This window comes from Nematolebias whitei, chromosome 23, assembly GCF_014905685.2.
Source record: "Nematolebias whitei isolate Nwh7 chromosome 23, NemWhi1, whole genome shotgun sequence".
NCBI classification, from domain to species: Eukaryota; Metazoa; Chordata; class Actinopteri; order Cyprinodontiformes; family Rivulidae; genus Nematolebias; species Nematolebias whitei.
In genome coordinates, this window is record NC_056520.1 from 717,850 (window position 1) to 733,555 (window position 15,706).

Below are 15,706 nucleotides of genomic sequence, written 5' to 3' on the forward strand. Positions count from 1 at the left end.
GGACGCGTCCCGTTTCCCGTCTTGTTCTTCCCGTCCTCACGAGGACGCGTCCCGTTTCCCGTCTTGTTCTTCCCGTCCTCACGAGGACGCGTCCCGTTTCCCGTCTTGCTCTTCCCGTCCTCACGCTCACTGCTCTTGATGTGTTGCAGCTCACCTCCCAGCACCCGTACGCCGAGGTGTACATCGGTCAGCCGCACGTGTGGACGGTGGACATCGAGAACACCGTGGAGGTGGAGCGTGCCATCCGCTCCATCCTCGGCCAGAAGGTAAACCCCGACCTGTGGCGCTCCGCGACTCGTGCGTCCTCCTCTGCACCGACGGCTAACCTAACGTTCTTTGTTTTCACGCTCAGATCGAGCCCTACCTGCCCTACGAGTTCACCTGCGAGGGGATGCTGCAGAGAGTCAACGCCTTCATCGAGAACCAGGTGAAGCTCCTCCTCTGCAGGAGGAATATTAATCTCAGGTTGTTCAGCTGCAGATGAATAATCCTGACGTCCCTGGAGGACGAGCTCCTCTGTCGCTGTCCCTCTGTAGACTGACGTTTGTTTGTGTGTCCGCAGGACTTCTGTCATGGTCAGGTCATGTGGCCCCCCCTCAGTGTCCTGCAGGTCAAGATGGCCGAGCCGGGACAGACGTGTAAGCAGGTGTGTCAGGAGGCGCAGCTCATCTGTGAACCGTCCTTCTTCCAGCACCTGAACAAGGACAAGGACCTGGCCAGGTGACACACACAGATTCACATGCACACGCACACACACAAATAATTTCCATTTGATTAGTTTTTTCCGGTCAGTTTAAATTAAAGAGACAAAGTTGAATTCAAGATGGCCGCCAGGGCCACATTTTGAGGTGCTGGCCTTGGAGACGCTCAGCTACTACCACCCCCAGTTGCTTGTCGGTTCAAACCTGTCGACTCTTTAGGAGCTCGACAGGTTTTTGTGTTCTGGGCTGCAGGAACCACCTCTGGCCACCGGGGGGAGCAGTTTCACTGAACTCTGTGTTTGTGTCAGGTTTGGAGTGGACTGTCAGACGGTGGAGTCCAGCGCCGACACGGTGGTCCCGGCCTACAGCGAAACGCACCGCCACTGCGTCTTCCAGTCAGACCTGCTGCTGTTCAGCTGCGCGGGGGCGCACCAGTCGCTGCGGCGCGTCTGCCCCTGCCGCGACTACATGAAGGGCCAGGTGGCGCTCTGCAAGGACTGCCTATAGCGCACAGGCATGTGCAAGGAGGAAAGAAACATTCATTTATTCTTCATATTTATTACTCCGCCCCCCCCCCAAACGACATGAACCTTCAGATTCACCAGCAGGGGGCGCCACGAGTCCAGGAGGGACTTTACTTGAATCAAGAGAGGAAGTTGGACTTTAAATCAGCAGCAGCTGCCTTTCTGCTCATCTCCTGGTACAGCCCCCACAATGACTGACACTCCATCCACACCACCACCCCTGCTCAAATCTGACATTATCCTTCAGGAGTTCCCAACACTGGTCCTTGAGGAACACCATCTTGCATGTTTTAGTTGTTCCTCTGCTCAGACACGCCTGCTTTTAATTAATGGGTGATTAACAGACTCCCTCAGAGCATGATTAAGTAATTAAATCACTGGAGCAGGGAAACAAGGAAAACATGCAGGATGGAGTTCCTCAGGGGCCAGGGTTGGGTACCACTGCGTTTAGGTAGCTTTGCACTGGAAGCACACACGCCTGAGGAGCCCAGTTCTACACTGTAACGTCTCGTTCTTCTGCTCTGTACAGAAACTCCCAGAATTCACTGGGACCCCCCCTCCCCCTCCCCCTAAAGGACATGGGGCCAGTAACATGGCAGCACAAACACTCGTCATGTTGTAGACGGTCACGCAGCTCTTCATTTTCACATTGTCCGTAAATAATGCACTAACTTCATGGATCTGCAGAGGCTTAACGGGATCTTCGTGACACTGTACGAGTTCTTTTATATTTATTTTGTATACAAACCTTTGTGTTCTGCTGGAATTGTTTGTTTTTATTTAAATTGGGGGTTTTTGTCTTATTTTTATTTATGGAGGGTAATTTAAGAAAGCGGTTCAGATTTTAAGTAATCAGGATTTGTCTGCAGCTTTTAAAGTCAAAACTTTGGTTCCAAACTTGATTTTCTTTGATCTTAAATGGGTTTAGAATCTTTTTTTATTATTATTTCTCGCCTCTTTAAAAGCGAAGAGACAAATGTGCCATCTTATTGAGTCCAATGTTATCGTTTTGTATTTGCACAAATCTAAAATCGTCATGTTCCCTCGTCATCTGCTGCCAAGTTAAATGTACAAAAAAAATGTGCCTTTTTGTGTTTTTAGTTCGATTTGTTCGGGCCGAGGTCGGATTTTATCGGAGACTTTGGCCTAAATTCAGCGGCTCGTGTTCGGACAAAGAATGACACGAGTTAACGGTAATTAGATCGATTGGATTAACGTGACTCGCAGCAGCAGCCAAAGCCTCCTTCACTTTGTGTTCGACACAGATCATATCTTTAACATCAGCGCTGAATGTTTTTAATCAGACCTTTTTTACGTTTCGGGGGGTTCGAAGCTCCGTCTGCATCCAGAATCTGAATCACCACAGCTTTCTGTTTGTTCGTCATGAGTAAGAGGGATACAACTTTATTTTTAAATAAATTTTTTCTGTGACAAACGGCTCAGGTTTTGTTGAACATCACGGCCACAGATGCACGTGAAACTCCACAAACATCACAACACGAGTTCTTTACAGCAATGCTCTTGTTTGACCTTTGACCTGGGGTGATGACAGGCCTACCACGATATACGATAAACCAATTAATCGTAGGCCTGTCACGATAACAATTTTGCTGGGTAATTAATTGTCTCAGAAAATATTGTGATGGACAATAATGTCAAAATTAAGAAGAAAATTAAATTAATTTCTGTGTAGTACCTTTTTTGATCACTGGATGGCAGTATGATAGTGAGGGAGCGAGCAGCGTGTCTAAGAAAATGGGAGGGAGGCCCCTTGACGTGACATGGGCTGTCTCTTGGGTTCTCAAAATGGCGGACGCTCGCTGTGGTTTGAGTTTAGCATTTTTCACACAAAGCTTTTAATAAACAAATCAGTAAACAAGTTCTCAGCTTGTTTTTGCAGAGAAAAACAACTTTTTACACGAAGGCACGAGTTTCAACAGTGAATATCGTAGATTCGACAAGACGGGAGTTTTTTCCCCCCCCCGAGGTCGGTCTGTTAGCTTAGCTCGTAGCTTAGCTGTTTTTAACGATCCAAAAACATGATTTTGGATCGTTAAAAACATGTTTTAAAGAAAAGAGAAAGCGAAGGGTCAGTGAAGAACCAGAGTTGAGCCTTTTGTCATCCAGTGTGTTCAGTAGAAAGAGACATGAAGAAACCAATAAATGAAAATGAGGTTGATCACTTTCATTTATCATGCGATTAATTAGGCCTGACGCGATAAATGAAAATCATCGACCTCATTTTCATTTATTGGCTGTATCGTTTCTTTTTGTCTCTAAAAAAGTGGTGGTAAATAAAAGGTACTACACACAAAAATAACCAACATTTCTTCTTAAATTTGACAATAATTACTAATTATTGTCAAATTTCAAACAATATTATCGTTTATCGCAATAATTTCTGAGACATTTGCCCAACTAAATTTATCATTGTGACAGGCCTAGGTGATGAAAAGTGTATAAAAATGGAAAACACTAGGGGTGCACCAATTGAAGTTTTCTGGCCGATACCGATTTAGTTTTATAAGCGACACCGTCAGGTGTTACAATGCACCTTTAATTTTCCATCTTATTTTATTTAAAAACATACGCTTGAACAAGATCCTAGAAACAACTCAAACTTGTTTGAACTGACCATGAGGTAGTGCTCTGAAATATTAATGAAGTTCAGACAATTGTTGTTAAACCTCAAAAATAAAATCAGTTGCTCGTAATTATCGGCTGATCTCCCAAAATTAAGGAAATCGGGGCCGAAAAATCGGCCGGCTGATCTATCGGTGCACCCCTAAGACTTTAAGACAGAAGTTTCTTCAAAAACTTCAAATGAAATCACAGTCGGGAGTTTCAGTCCGAACAAATCGAAACAAACTATCATCTCATTGTTTCACGCGTCAACGCGCTCGATCTGCCAAAAATAAGGAGCCGCCCTTCAAAGTCCCAAAACCAGCAGCAGCCGATACGAGATCCGTTCACCTCGGTCTGGTCCCAGCGAACCGAAGCAGCTAAAATAATCTGAGAAACTCCTCAAACCTCAGACTTGATTTGTTTTGGCAGCTCAGTGATAAGTTGTAAAAAAGGTAATCGGCTTCATGACCCCGTTCCTCGTTGGGATTAGTTGAACTGGATCTCTTAAAAGGTTCCATGGAAACTGTCTGGACGCTAAAACAAAGTCGTAAAAGGTTCTCGTTTTCAGTCTCGCACTACAAGTTTGCTGAAACTACTTGGGTCTTGGCATTTTCCACAATCGATCTCCAAATCTGAGGCCAAGGTCCTCAACCGGAAAAGGTGGATTGCTCTTTTCGGGTTGAGGGTGAGGTTCTGCCTCAAGTGAAGAAGTTTAAGCATCTCGTGAGGGAAGACCAGAACGTGAGATTGACAGAAGGATTGGTGCAGCGTCTGCAGTATCGTGGACTCTGTGCCGGTCCGTTGTGGTGAAGAGGGAGCTGAGATGTAAGACAAAGCTCTGTTTACTGGTCAGTCTACGTTCCTCCCCTCACCTCTGGTCATGAACTCTGGGCAGTGACTGAAGAATGAGATTGTGGATACGGGTGAGGGTTAGAGAAGAAAGTTGATCACGTACAAGGACAGTTCTGGACCTTTAGAATCAGGCATCAGAGAGAAGCCGAATCAAATGCGTCACGGGACCAAGAAGAAGAGACCCCTGCACTAATTTAGCCCGACTGTGTCCTGCTGTTCGTGTATACAGCCGTGTCGCAGCACAAGACCGACATGTGACCGGCTAACAGGCTGCTGACCGGTCCCATCCACACAGGGGACCTCTGGTTCAGCAGAACTCGAGAGGTCGGGGCAGTAAAAACCAGCATTCAGAACAACAGAAGCACAAAACTCCTGGCTCTACATCTGATCAACGTAACGGCAATGGAAGAATGGTCCAGACAACTTCCTTCAACTTTCAGTGAGCCTTGATGTTTAGTGTCCTCGTCCTTTCTTGATGATTTGATGCCAGGACTAAAATACCGACTCGGGTCTTTGATACGTTTTCAGGACACCCACAGCTGCATGTCCAATCAAATAAACAAATAATTGAAATGTTGCGGTAGCCTCCTTTGGTCAGTAGATGGCGCAGGTTCTGACCGTATAAAGGCGCCTCTAACTGACAATAAATCTGTTGTTTGGTTCAGACGAGTCAGTTCTTTGTTTTCCTCTTCAGAACCCCAAGTTTCAGGTAAAGTTAAAACAAAGGCCTCCTGGTTGCAACATAACCTGCCGTGTCGTGGCACATCACAAGTCCTTGGTTCTGCTGGTGTTCTGGACTCCTGGGTCTCTGTGGTCCGAGCTCGTCTCGGTCTACAGCTGAGTCGGGTACCACGGAAGCGTGAGGAAGCACTTACTGTGACGAGACACATGGACATAATATGTACACTGAACCGGGAATGCCAGATTCCACATCAACCGCTTCAGATCCTGACGCCTCCGTCGACGCCTTGAGGACCCGGTCTCTGTTCAGAGACGGTCTCTGCAGTCCCTCGGGTCCTCCCCCCTCTTCCTCTGTGATCCGTCACTCAAAGCGTTCGTAGTTCCTGGTCTGACGGACTCGTGGGACCATGTCCAGCAGCAGCCTGCAGAAGACGGAGAACATTTTGAGTAAACCTGAGAGCCTAAAGGACAGTTGGACATTCCCTGTCTGTCACTTTGATGCAGACGGTTAAAAAGCTCACCGGATCAGCAAAACCTTTAAACCATAAGTGAAAACTTTCAATAGATGCTCAAAGGTCTGGTTGGTAGAGCTTTTCTAGAGCCAGGCTGTAATATGGGCAGAGACCTCTGGTTGGACCTTTTGTCCCCTTCACACTGGATAACAGGTCGTCTTTTCAGAGTCTTGGTGAGACAGGACCACAGTGGTTCCATAGCCGGGTCAGGGGGTTTATCGTACCAGACATGGGACGCTACAACTAAGACCTTATCAAGCGCACGTATGGTGGTAGCATCATGCCAGTGAGGCGCGATCGTCTTTCATTCAGCTACGTTAGCTTTGTCTGAGAACTGTGCCAGACCGGGGACTGGTGAGGGTCCAGGAGACACAGGAAGTCTGGAGTGTACTCCAGACCTCAGAGGAAAAAGTGCTATGTGTTGTCATCATTGTATCTTTCTATACAATGACAAAATTAATTCCCTGTATCATCACATGTGGGATACACCCAGGTGGAGCAGTGGGCAGCTATGTAGGTGCCCAGGGAGCAGTTAGGGATTAGGTGTCTTGCTCAGACACACCACGACATGTGGGCAGTTGAGCGTGGGACTTTCTGGTCCCAAGTCGGCTGCCCTACCTCTACACCACAATGGCCCCTACTGAGCTTACGTCACCTGGTATTCCCAGACTGTCTCCCATCCAAGAACTAACCAAACCTGCTTAGCTTCTGAGATCAGGCGTGTTTAGGGTGGTGTGGCCGTAAACAAGGAAGCAAAAGAAGTATTTTGTTTTTATATTTACAAATTGATCACAAAGTGGCCACTTAAAACAGCTCTCCATCTCAAAAATCATCTACTTTTAAACAATCGGTATGAAAGTGCGCTACAGATACAAGAGCAGAAAACCAAAGTGTCGTAGAGAGCTGCTGGGGGAACCCAGATGTCTGAGTGGGGACCAAGTTTCTATATGAGACTTGAAACAAGGACCAATCAACGAGGCAGATCAGAGCCGAACGTTTCACCTTTCAATTTATTTACTGGATATAGCACCAAGTCACAACAGGACTGCACAATTTAAGATGCTCAGGTCCAAAAGCAAAACCTCAGTTTCAAAGCAGAAAATTAAGGGTCATCCAGGTTTTTGTCTTTAAGACATGCTTGGAGTCTAATGGATTCATTGGGCTTCATGGACAAATATGACTGTGTATCATCAGCATAACAATGAATATGTATCCCCTGCTGTTCATTAACTTGACCTAATGGAAGCATGTATAAAGTAAAGAGGAATGACAGGTCGTATGTGAAACAGGCACAAACTTGGCAGCGTTTCCTTAAACTGTTAGATCAACTCATTCTTCTGTTTCTGGATCAATGACCCACAAAGTATCACACGGGCCAGTTCCTGAAACCTTTGTGCCATCATCACACTCATAGTCTGGAGATTCCTGGTCCTCAGTGGGGGACACTACGTTTTAGACCAGGGGTCTCCTATTCTGATCCTCAAGGGCCACCATCCTGCATGTTTTATTAGTTTCTTTGCTCCAACGCACCTGATTCAGTGGTTGCATCACCACCTCATGCTCTGCAGACGCCCGTTATTCACTCATTGATCCACATCAGGAGCGTTGGACCAGATGAAACGTCTAAAACGTGCAGGACAGTGGCCCTCGAGGACCAGGATTAAACACCACATGATTTAGAGGTTTCCGTGATTCAGCACATGATCTCTACGAAGTGGGGGTTAAACCCGGGGTTATAGGGATTAAAATTAAAGGGATTATTTGAGCCTGAGTTAATTTGGACTTGTAGGTCACAAACGATAAATCATCGATGGCAGAAAGTTCTCCTAAAGTTACATGTGGTAAGTGTATGAGCAAATATCTTGCCCGTTGTAGGCAACTCTTTGAACGACCTCAGTTTAGAGAAATTCTGGATGGATTGACGAGCTAACGGCTAGTCTGAACGCAGCCGAGATTAAAGAGGAGTGTGACTTTTTTCAGACAAATCTCCAAAATTCATTGACGCTCGTTTGTAAATGTTTATGTCTGCCCTCTAATCAGAGTATCAGGTTTTGATCTCATGCCAAAGTGTCCTTGTGCAAGACACTGAACTTGTGCCCACTGCCCCCGATGTGAAGTGCGGACCATTTACCACCGAGGCCTCGCTCACAGGAAGCAGTTTTCACTAAACAACCTTTTTATTTGTCATTTCCAAATAAACACAGAGCTGTTTCTAAAAATGTTTTCATCCACATGGAAACGCCAAAAACAGCCTCAGTGTTGTGGTGACTATGCACCATGATGGTGCCACAAAACACATCGAACAAGACCTGTTTAAAACTTTTACGCTCGGTACAAACTATTAAACTTGCCTCGTCTTATAACAGAATACAGTATCAACAAAGTTTTTGCTGTTTTGAGCAGCTAGGACGTGTAGCATCTGTAGCATTCAGTATATAGCTGCTGTTTTGTCTGACATACTTGGGGTCAAAGGTTAAGAGGCGGGGCTGTTATCGTTTTCAAAAAGTTGTTTGTCCGTCTACACGAATGTGGCGTTTCTACAACCCATTTAAAAATGACTGTTTCCAGGCTCCTAAAATGTCATTCCTGTGTGGAGAGGGTTAGTTCTGGGAGCGATACAGGAAGCTCCTACAGGAAATGCCCCAGCCGACACAGGAAGTGCTACAACTTGCCATGGGTAACCATGTGTACTGCGAAGTAAACAGCAGTGGAAATAATTACATCACAGCTCTTGCATGAACTGATAAATATACAGTGGTCCCTCACTTATCGCAGGGATGACATTCCAAACACCCCCTTAATCCCACCCTCCGCCTCTCCGTTCTCTTTCTGTGGCTGTGACAGACATGCCTCAGAAAGAGAAAGGAGGGGGTGTGGTCTGTCTTTCCCCATCGCAGCTGTGGGAACTTCAGCGAGACAAACACCAGAATGAGCGGCATGGATCGTTTATTTTAAATAATCAAACGCAATCTGAACCGAGCCTTAACCGGGCCAGGCCACCAGGAAACAATGTGTACATACGTTGAAAACCCGCAAAAGAATGAATCCGCAAAAATTAAACCACAAAGTATGAAGGGACTACTGTATTTTTGGTTTGCTCAGACTATCCCGGCAGAGATCCTTCAAAGAGCCATTTGCAACAGGTAAGATATTTGTTGTTCACAACTGTTCCACAGAACCACACGTCACAAGGCAAACCCTTCATCCATCTGCACTTACTTGACTCCGTAGGCGAGGATGATGAGTCCCATGAGGACCCCTATTGTCCCGTCCAGGTACCAGACTTTTGGCTCGTGCTTGAACACTTCAGCACTGATGAGGATGGAGAACCCCATGACCCCCCCAACCAGAGAGTTGAACCCTGGAAGGAGGACACAAAACAACCGATGTGTCCATAAATGTCACGGAGCGTTGGTTTCTCTGAGAAGTCTGCAGGTCAAGCTTTTTGAAGAACGATAACAGTGAAGCGGTCGTTTCATGCACGGTGGCGAAACTTACCGTCGGTGAAAAGAGCTCGGCTGGTGAGCACTCTGCCGAGCACGACCTTGATTGCAGCCAAGATGAGGCACGTTAAGCCGCTGACGATGGACACGCTGAACAGGAAGTCGTCCTGAGAGACACAAACAAAAGGACAAAATATTTTATTGCCCCTCACTGTGCCCCCCCCTCCTCGGGGCCAGTTAAAAAAATCAGGAAGTCGTAAACTGTTTTTTAAAAACACAATAAGGACTCTTCTGTCGGCAAGTTTCTACATTTTCACAACTTTTGTTTTAACCCCGAGTTTCGTGTCTCAGGTTAAAGAGGCACAAAATGGTTTTAATTTATTGTCGAGCGTCCGCTCTTGAAAACAAATCTGGTGTTCGTAAAACGTTTTTAGTCTCTAATCTTTACGATTTCAGTGGCTGACAGGGTGGACTTCATATTTTTTTCAACAAAGCTGTTTAAACAACAAAAAGACAAAAACAAAATTTTTTAGCTACTGTTGTGAAATGATGGTGTTCATGTGAGTGACAGCGTGTGTCTGTTAGCAAAATATCTCATGAACCACTGGATGGATTCACTCTGATTCAAGATGGCTGGCTCAGCTAATCAATATCGGCAAATACAAAACTGGTTCCACCTCAGTTGGTTCTACAGACACCGAGCTGGAGTTTGGTGCATTTGCATCCGAGACTCGTCCTCATCGCATATTCTGAGGGCAAACAGATTGTGTAAGACTTTTATTTAAAACTTTGACATTTAATGTTGATGTGATCCCAGTCTGTGTGTTAGCAAAATATCCCACAAATCACTGTAGATTTTAATTGAACTCTCAGAAAGTAATCACTGCGTGTATGTCTACAGCTGATTAACGTTTGGGGTCAACGCGACATTTCCAGCTGACATTACGAAATTACGAGTTCGGTAGGCAAGGCGCTCGTTGACAGGGCGAGGTGCCCCGCTTGTATAATGGTAGGGGAAACAGTGGAGTATCATTCCCAACATGTACTCTGAGCGCTACTTGATACGATTCTTTGTATTTTTCCACTCGCTGGTTCTTTGCGTCGTCTTTAACCAAATTTCTTGTTTCTCTCAAGAATCTGTCGTAATTTGTTTGTTTGAGAATGCCAATCAATACTTTCTTTGAGCTTTCTTTTTCTTCTCTGTTTGAGCTCTGCGGTGGACCTCCAGTCTGTGCAGGTCATTCAGGAGTCCTAGTTTAGCTCAAGCTCCACTCTTTAACCCCCCAGGTTCTGTTCAAAGCCAGCACAGATGCTTCCATCACACCAGCTCTCCTTCCTCTGACCAACTTATCTACCAAAAGCTGCTCCCATTAGTACTTCTTTAATTATTTGCATGTCCTCGCGTGTTCGTCTGGTTTGAGAGAAAATCAGCCGGTGTGAAACGTTCAAGCACAAAAGAAGGCGTGCAGAGCTGCATGGCGCTCAGCCTCTCTGCAGCAGCATTAATATTGCAGAGCGGCCTTAGAGCCACGAAAAGCTCCTCAGACATGAAAAAGGAGGTGAAGAACCCTCAGCGTACCACGAGGACTCAAGTCTGAGCCGAAAGTTATCTTTAAACGCCGCACTATGACCAAAAGAGGGATACACTTCCAGGTACATGGATGAGTTGGATGATACAGCAAGTACAAATGTGTTTTTTAAACCAGAACCATTCGTAATTCAAGTTTTACTGATCTTTGAAAAGAGAGCTGAAGGTGCGAACTTGGACTATAGACCCCACGAGTTGACCTATCGCGCTTATGTGACCGTTAACCAAGAACGGACCCCTCACCAGCCTGCTGAGAACATGTATGGGAACGAGAAACCAAGAATGTACGATACCAGGCGCAGAACTATTGCCAAGCTGCTGGGTGGAAAAACCTTGGAAGGAATAGCTATTCAACGTGGATTAGCCCAGATTATCCCTACCAAGGTCAACCTACGTTTTCCAGGTCTGGTAACTCTCCCCTGGCCGAAGAAGATGTGGAGCTGTGAATCATGGAACCTTCAGTTCCTGCCAAGGACAAGGGACACGTCATTGAGACAAACCCATGTCCCACGTCCCCAAGGGATTTGAACAGTGACTGTTTGCAGTTTTCCAGATGAGTGTTTTTCTGGACTGAGCAGGTAAACCGTAATGATTTTGGTGCAAGATATTCAAGTGGGTAGGAGTTGCGCTGTAGCGGAACAGAGGGAGGTGTTTTATCTTCTTGTCGGAAGCGGCTCAGTGACGGCTCCTGGTGAGTGAGGGAGCAGTTTTATCCAACAGGTGCCATGGTGGAGGCAGGGGGTGGCCATGGTGGCCTTGGCCATTTGAGGAAAATATACTTTTAAGTAATATCAAATGTAGAAAGCATACTTTTCTCAAACGGTGGCCTGTTTACACTTTTTTCTTTCATTTGGCTAATCCCTTCAAAGGTCGCCACAACGAGCTAAACTCTGAAGATTTGGCACTTGTTTTTACTCCAGACGCCCTTCCTCAAGCAACCACTGACCGCTGAGCTACCGCAGCCCTCGTGTGTGGAGCACAGTAAGGAGAATAAGGGCCTCGTTCAATGGCCCATATGCAGCAAATTAGGGTGGAGGCAGGTGTGGGTGTTTCACCTTTGTCACCCACGTTTAGAGCCTGGGGATTTGAGCTCTGCACTACCACTCTCCTAAACTCCTAAACCAATGGCCAGTTTACATACACCATTATATTTAGATATACGGTGGTGGCCATTTTGGATTTTGATGTAGCAACCCAACATTCAACAGTGACATTACTTACACATAGATGCAACCACACACCAGAAATGGAAGTCAGTGTCTCACTTCATTTTCAGGTTATAAAGCTCCCAGGTGTCTCCTGAGTCCAAGTGAGTTCTTTTAGATGTATTCTGCTGGGTTTTGTACACGACATAAACCTTGGTTTGGCTCAAGATCTTCTATATAACGGTCCATCGTTTTATGAAAAATGAGCCACTTCAGTAAAGGAAAACGCACGAGCTGAGCTGAACTTAAGTTCTCAAGAGTTGCCCTCCTTCCTGCCTCCACCTTAAACCCTCAGAGAGGGAGGGGCGGTTTAAGACCCCGGTCTCTCTGGAGGGATTTTCTGACGAACGGCATCAAAGGGGTCTTCTGGCTGTTCATTGGCTGAGTCGGCATGTAGGAACGGACGTTGAAGGGGTCCGAGACTTTGGGCTCTTCTCAAGTTTAATCCTCAAGAGTTTAAAGTCCATCCATTGGTTCATAAGATATTTTGCTAACAACCATACAGATAACTGATGGACAACAATCTTGTCTTTACAAACATGCAACTTTTAAGAAAAGGAAAAGTCCCAACACTATCACACATCCACACTTTATAAATCATAGATATGACTTTGTCTTACAGTAATATCTGCTGCAATAATTTAATTGTCCATAAAACTTTGAGCCAGAATCTATAAATACTTGAGAAATTAGAAGTTAAGCACCTAACATGTTAAATTATTAATAACAGAGTACATGTGTAGAAACTGGCCTAAAACCAGAACAGAGACTCAGAAATGGCTCTGAAGGTTTGTCCTTCAAATCCCTCTGAGCTCCTGATCAAGATTCAGGCGGTGGTCCGACTTGTGCGGAACGACGAATTGAAAGAAAAGTTCTGAATGCTGCTTTGACATTTCCATTTTAATGAGAAACACAGCCGAGCTTCAGTCCTGGCCTTCGCTTTCTAAACCCCGACATCCAGGAGGAATCTGAAGCGTGCCGGCTCTGAAGCGACTGGAAATCCCTGCGGCGCGTCGAAGTGCGATCGCATTTCTCACGTGGAGGGACGAGTTTGGCTTTGGGAGCTGCCCTGTGACAGTAACTGGGCTCAGAGGAGCAGAGCCGGAGACGCCACATGTCAAAGACAAAGATTTGGGAAACTGATTGTGATTTCAAAAAGCCCGTTTACAACTCCTGCTCAGCTGCCAGTTCAGCGACATGGGAGGGAGGGAGGAATGTGGGAGGGATGAAAAGAGAGAGAACGAAAGAAAACAAAACGCAAGAAAAAGAACAAGAGAAAGAAAGACGAAACAGTGCGAAAGAAACGGAGAAAGAACGAACGAAAAACAGTGAAAGACAGAGAACAAAAGAGAAAGAAAGAACAGTGCCAAAGAAAGGGAGAAAGAACGAAAGAGAAAGAACAAAAGAGAAAGAAAGAACAGTGCCAAAGAAAGGGAGAAAGAAGGAAAGAGAAAGAACAAAAGAGAAAGAACAGTGCCAAAGAAAGGGAGAAAGAACGAAAGAAAAACAGTGAAAGAGAAAGAACAAAAAGGAAAGAAAGAACAGTGCCAAAGAAAGGGAGAAAGAACGAAAGAGAAAGAACAAAAGAGAGAGAACAGTGCCAAATAAAGGGAGAAAGAAGGAAAGAAAGAACTAAATAAAAAAGAACAAAAGTGAAAGAAAGAAAGAAAGAAAGACGAAACACAGTGCCAAAGACGAGAAAAAACTAAAGAAGGAACGAAAGAAAAAGAACAAAAGAGAAAAAAGGAAAGAAGAAACATTTCCAAAGGATGGGAGAAAGAAGTAAAGAAAGAAAGAACGAAAGAAAGAACTAAAGAACAAAACGCAGCGCCAAAAAAGATGGATGGATGAAATCCTAAATCCATTAAACGTATTCACTTTGTTTACATGTGACTGACACTTCCAGGTCCTCTCTTGTGGTTCCCTTCACCATAATCATTAATAAACGGCACAGTTCGTGTTTAACTTTAATGTCTTTTTAAATGTCATGAGAGAACTTTGTTCTGTTTGACTCGTCTTAGAGAATACTTTAATATTTAACCAGCGGTGCCGATGCCCCCCCAGTTTTCACCTTCACTCGTCTGCGTTTTGTTGTTGCAGAGTTGTTCATTTTTCTAGAACGAGGCGAGTCTCAACCAACGTATTCAAGCTCCGCCTCTCACGTAGCACACCCAGATGCTAGCTAGCCCCTTCTGCTGGTTCCAAACCTGAAATAAAACGATATCCGGTGAGCTCATCGGTCTCTGAAGACCCACCGTGTGCATGGTGGTACGGGGAATATGTCCGGTGCCGTGATTATTACCCCTGAAACCTTTTCCTCGCCCTGCTCGATTAATCGTATACAGTAGTCCCTCGCTACTTCGCGGTTCGACTTCCACGGACTTGCTCTTTTGTGGTTTTTCAAACTAAGAGTGTACGCGACACACAATTGGCTGATTGATGGATGAGCCACACGATCGGCACGGAATTATTTAAAATAAATTGTTTTAAATTATTTAACACCTGCTGCACCTGTGTGCAGCCCACAGCTGCAGAGAGAAGCTCCTTCCTGCAGCGTGCCAGAGCTCTGCAGCAGAGAAGTGGGCGTGGCCAAGAGCAGCAGATGGCTGGGAGCTGAAATCATGACGCGCTCTTGTCGAGCGTTTAGAGACATTGTTTGGTATATTGCAAGAGTGTGGGAGGGGTTTAAAATGCCTATATATATATATATATATATATATATATATATATATATATATATATATATATATATATATATATACTAAAATAAACTACTTTCTACTTGTACTACTATTCCTACTTCGCAGGTTTTCACTTATCGCGGGTCCTCAGGGTACGGATGACCCGCGATAAACAAGGAACTACTGTATTACAGTATTTATATTGTTTATTTAAATATTACAGTATTTGTTTATTTAAATATTACAGTATTTGTTTATTTAAATATTACAGTATTTATATTGTTTATTTACGCAGAAGGTGGGAGATTGGAGTGAAACTTGAACTTGGATTACTGTATCTCTACTTCACTGTTTTTCCTTGTAGAAAGGGGCGTGGTCTCCTAAACCCCATGATAAACGAGGGACTAGTGTAATGGTGAAAAAGAACGAGGACAAATATAAGACTAGTTTCTTGGATTCTTGCTGTGGCTGTACCTCCTTGGTGATCAAGGTTTACTCGTGTTCTTTGGGTTTCCATTCGTTGAAAAGACGGTTTCTAACGAGTCATCAGGAATTAGACGGAGTTCAAGCTCGATGGCTTCACAAGAAGTTCCAGTAATTTCTGTCAGCTGATCGAGAGCAGCAGCTCACGAACAGCTGACAGCATCCCATCGTTAACGGTCCTTCTGACAACAATACTCGTTCCTCCACCGTTTCCACGGCGATGGCTACTGCCTGGCAACAAGGTGACGGAGCTATTTGCAGAAGTGCGAACGTCCCCGAGGCTTCGCACCGGAGATTTGTGACGTTGTTCAGCTGCAACGCCTCGCAGGAACGAATACAGATGAATGCTTTGAAAGAAATCTTCTCTCATCGAGTCCAAACCTTCAGGAACTTCTCATCGAGTCCAAACCT

General features: G+C 45.1%; 2 protein-coding genes across 2 annotated transcripts in view; one reads left to right on the forward strand and one right to left on the reverse strand.

Moving 5' to 3' along the window:
* The window catches only part of mgat5 (alpha-1,6-mannosylglycoprotein 6-beta-N-acetylglucosaminyltransferase), a gene marked incomplete in the record, with an annotated part of 103,851 nt that extends 102,569 nt beyond the window's left edge, over positions 1-1,282 (forward strand). Inside the window, 4 exon segments of the mRNA XM_037696665.1 lie at positions 150-266; positions 353-427; positions 563-720; positions 1,010-1,282. Of these exon segments, the coding sequence (XP_037552593.1) occupies positions 150-266; positions 353-427; positions 563-720; positions 1,010-1,208 (549 nt within the window).
* Positions 1,283-5,737: 4,455 nt separating this feature from the next.
* The window catches only part of LOC119428671 (transmembrane protein 163-like), a 17,121-nt gene continuing 7,152 nt past the window's right edge, over positions 5,738-15,706 (reverse strand). Inside the window, exons 5-7 of the mRNA XM_037696342.1 lie at positions 9,394-9,505; positions 9,115-9,256; positions 5,738-5,805 (exon numbers count right to left, since the gene is read on the reverse strand). Coding sequence (XP_037552270.1) covers positions 5,745-5,805; positions 9,115-9,256; positions 9,394-9,505 — 315 coding nt within the window. The 3' untranslated portion in view covers positions 5,738-5,744. The remainder of the gene's footprint in view (positions 5,806-9,114; positions 9,257-9,393; positions 9,506-15,706) is intronic.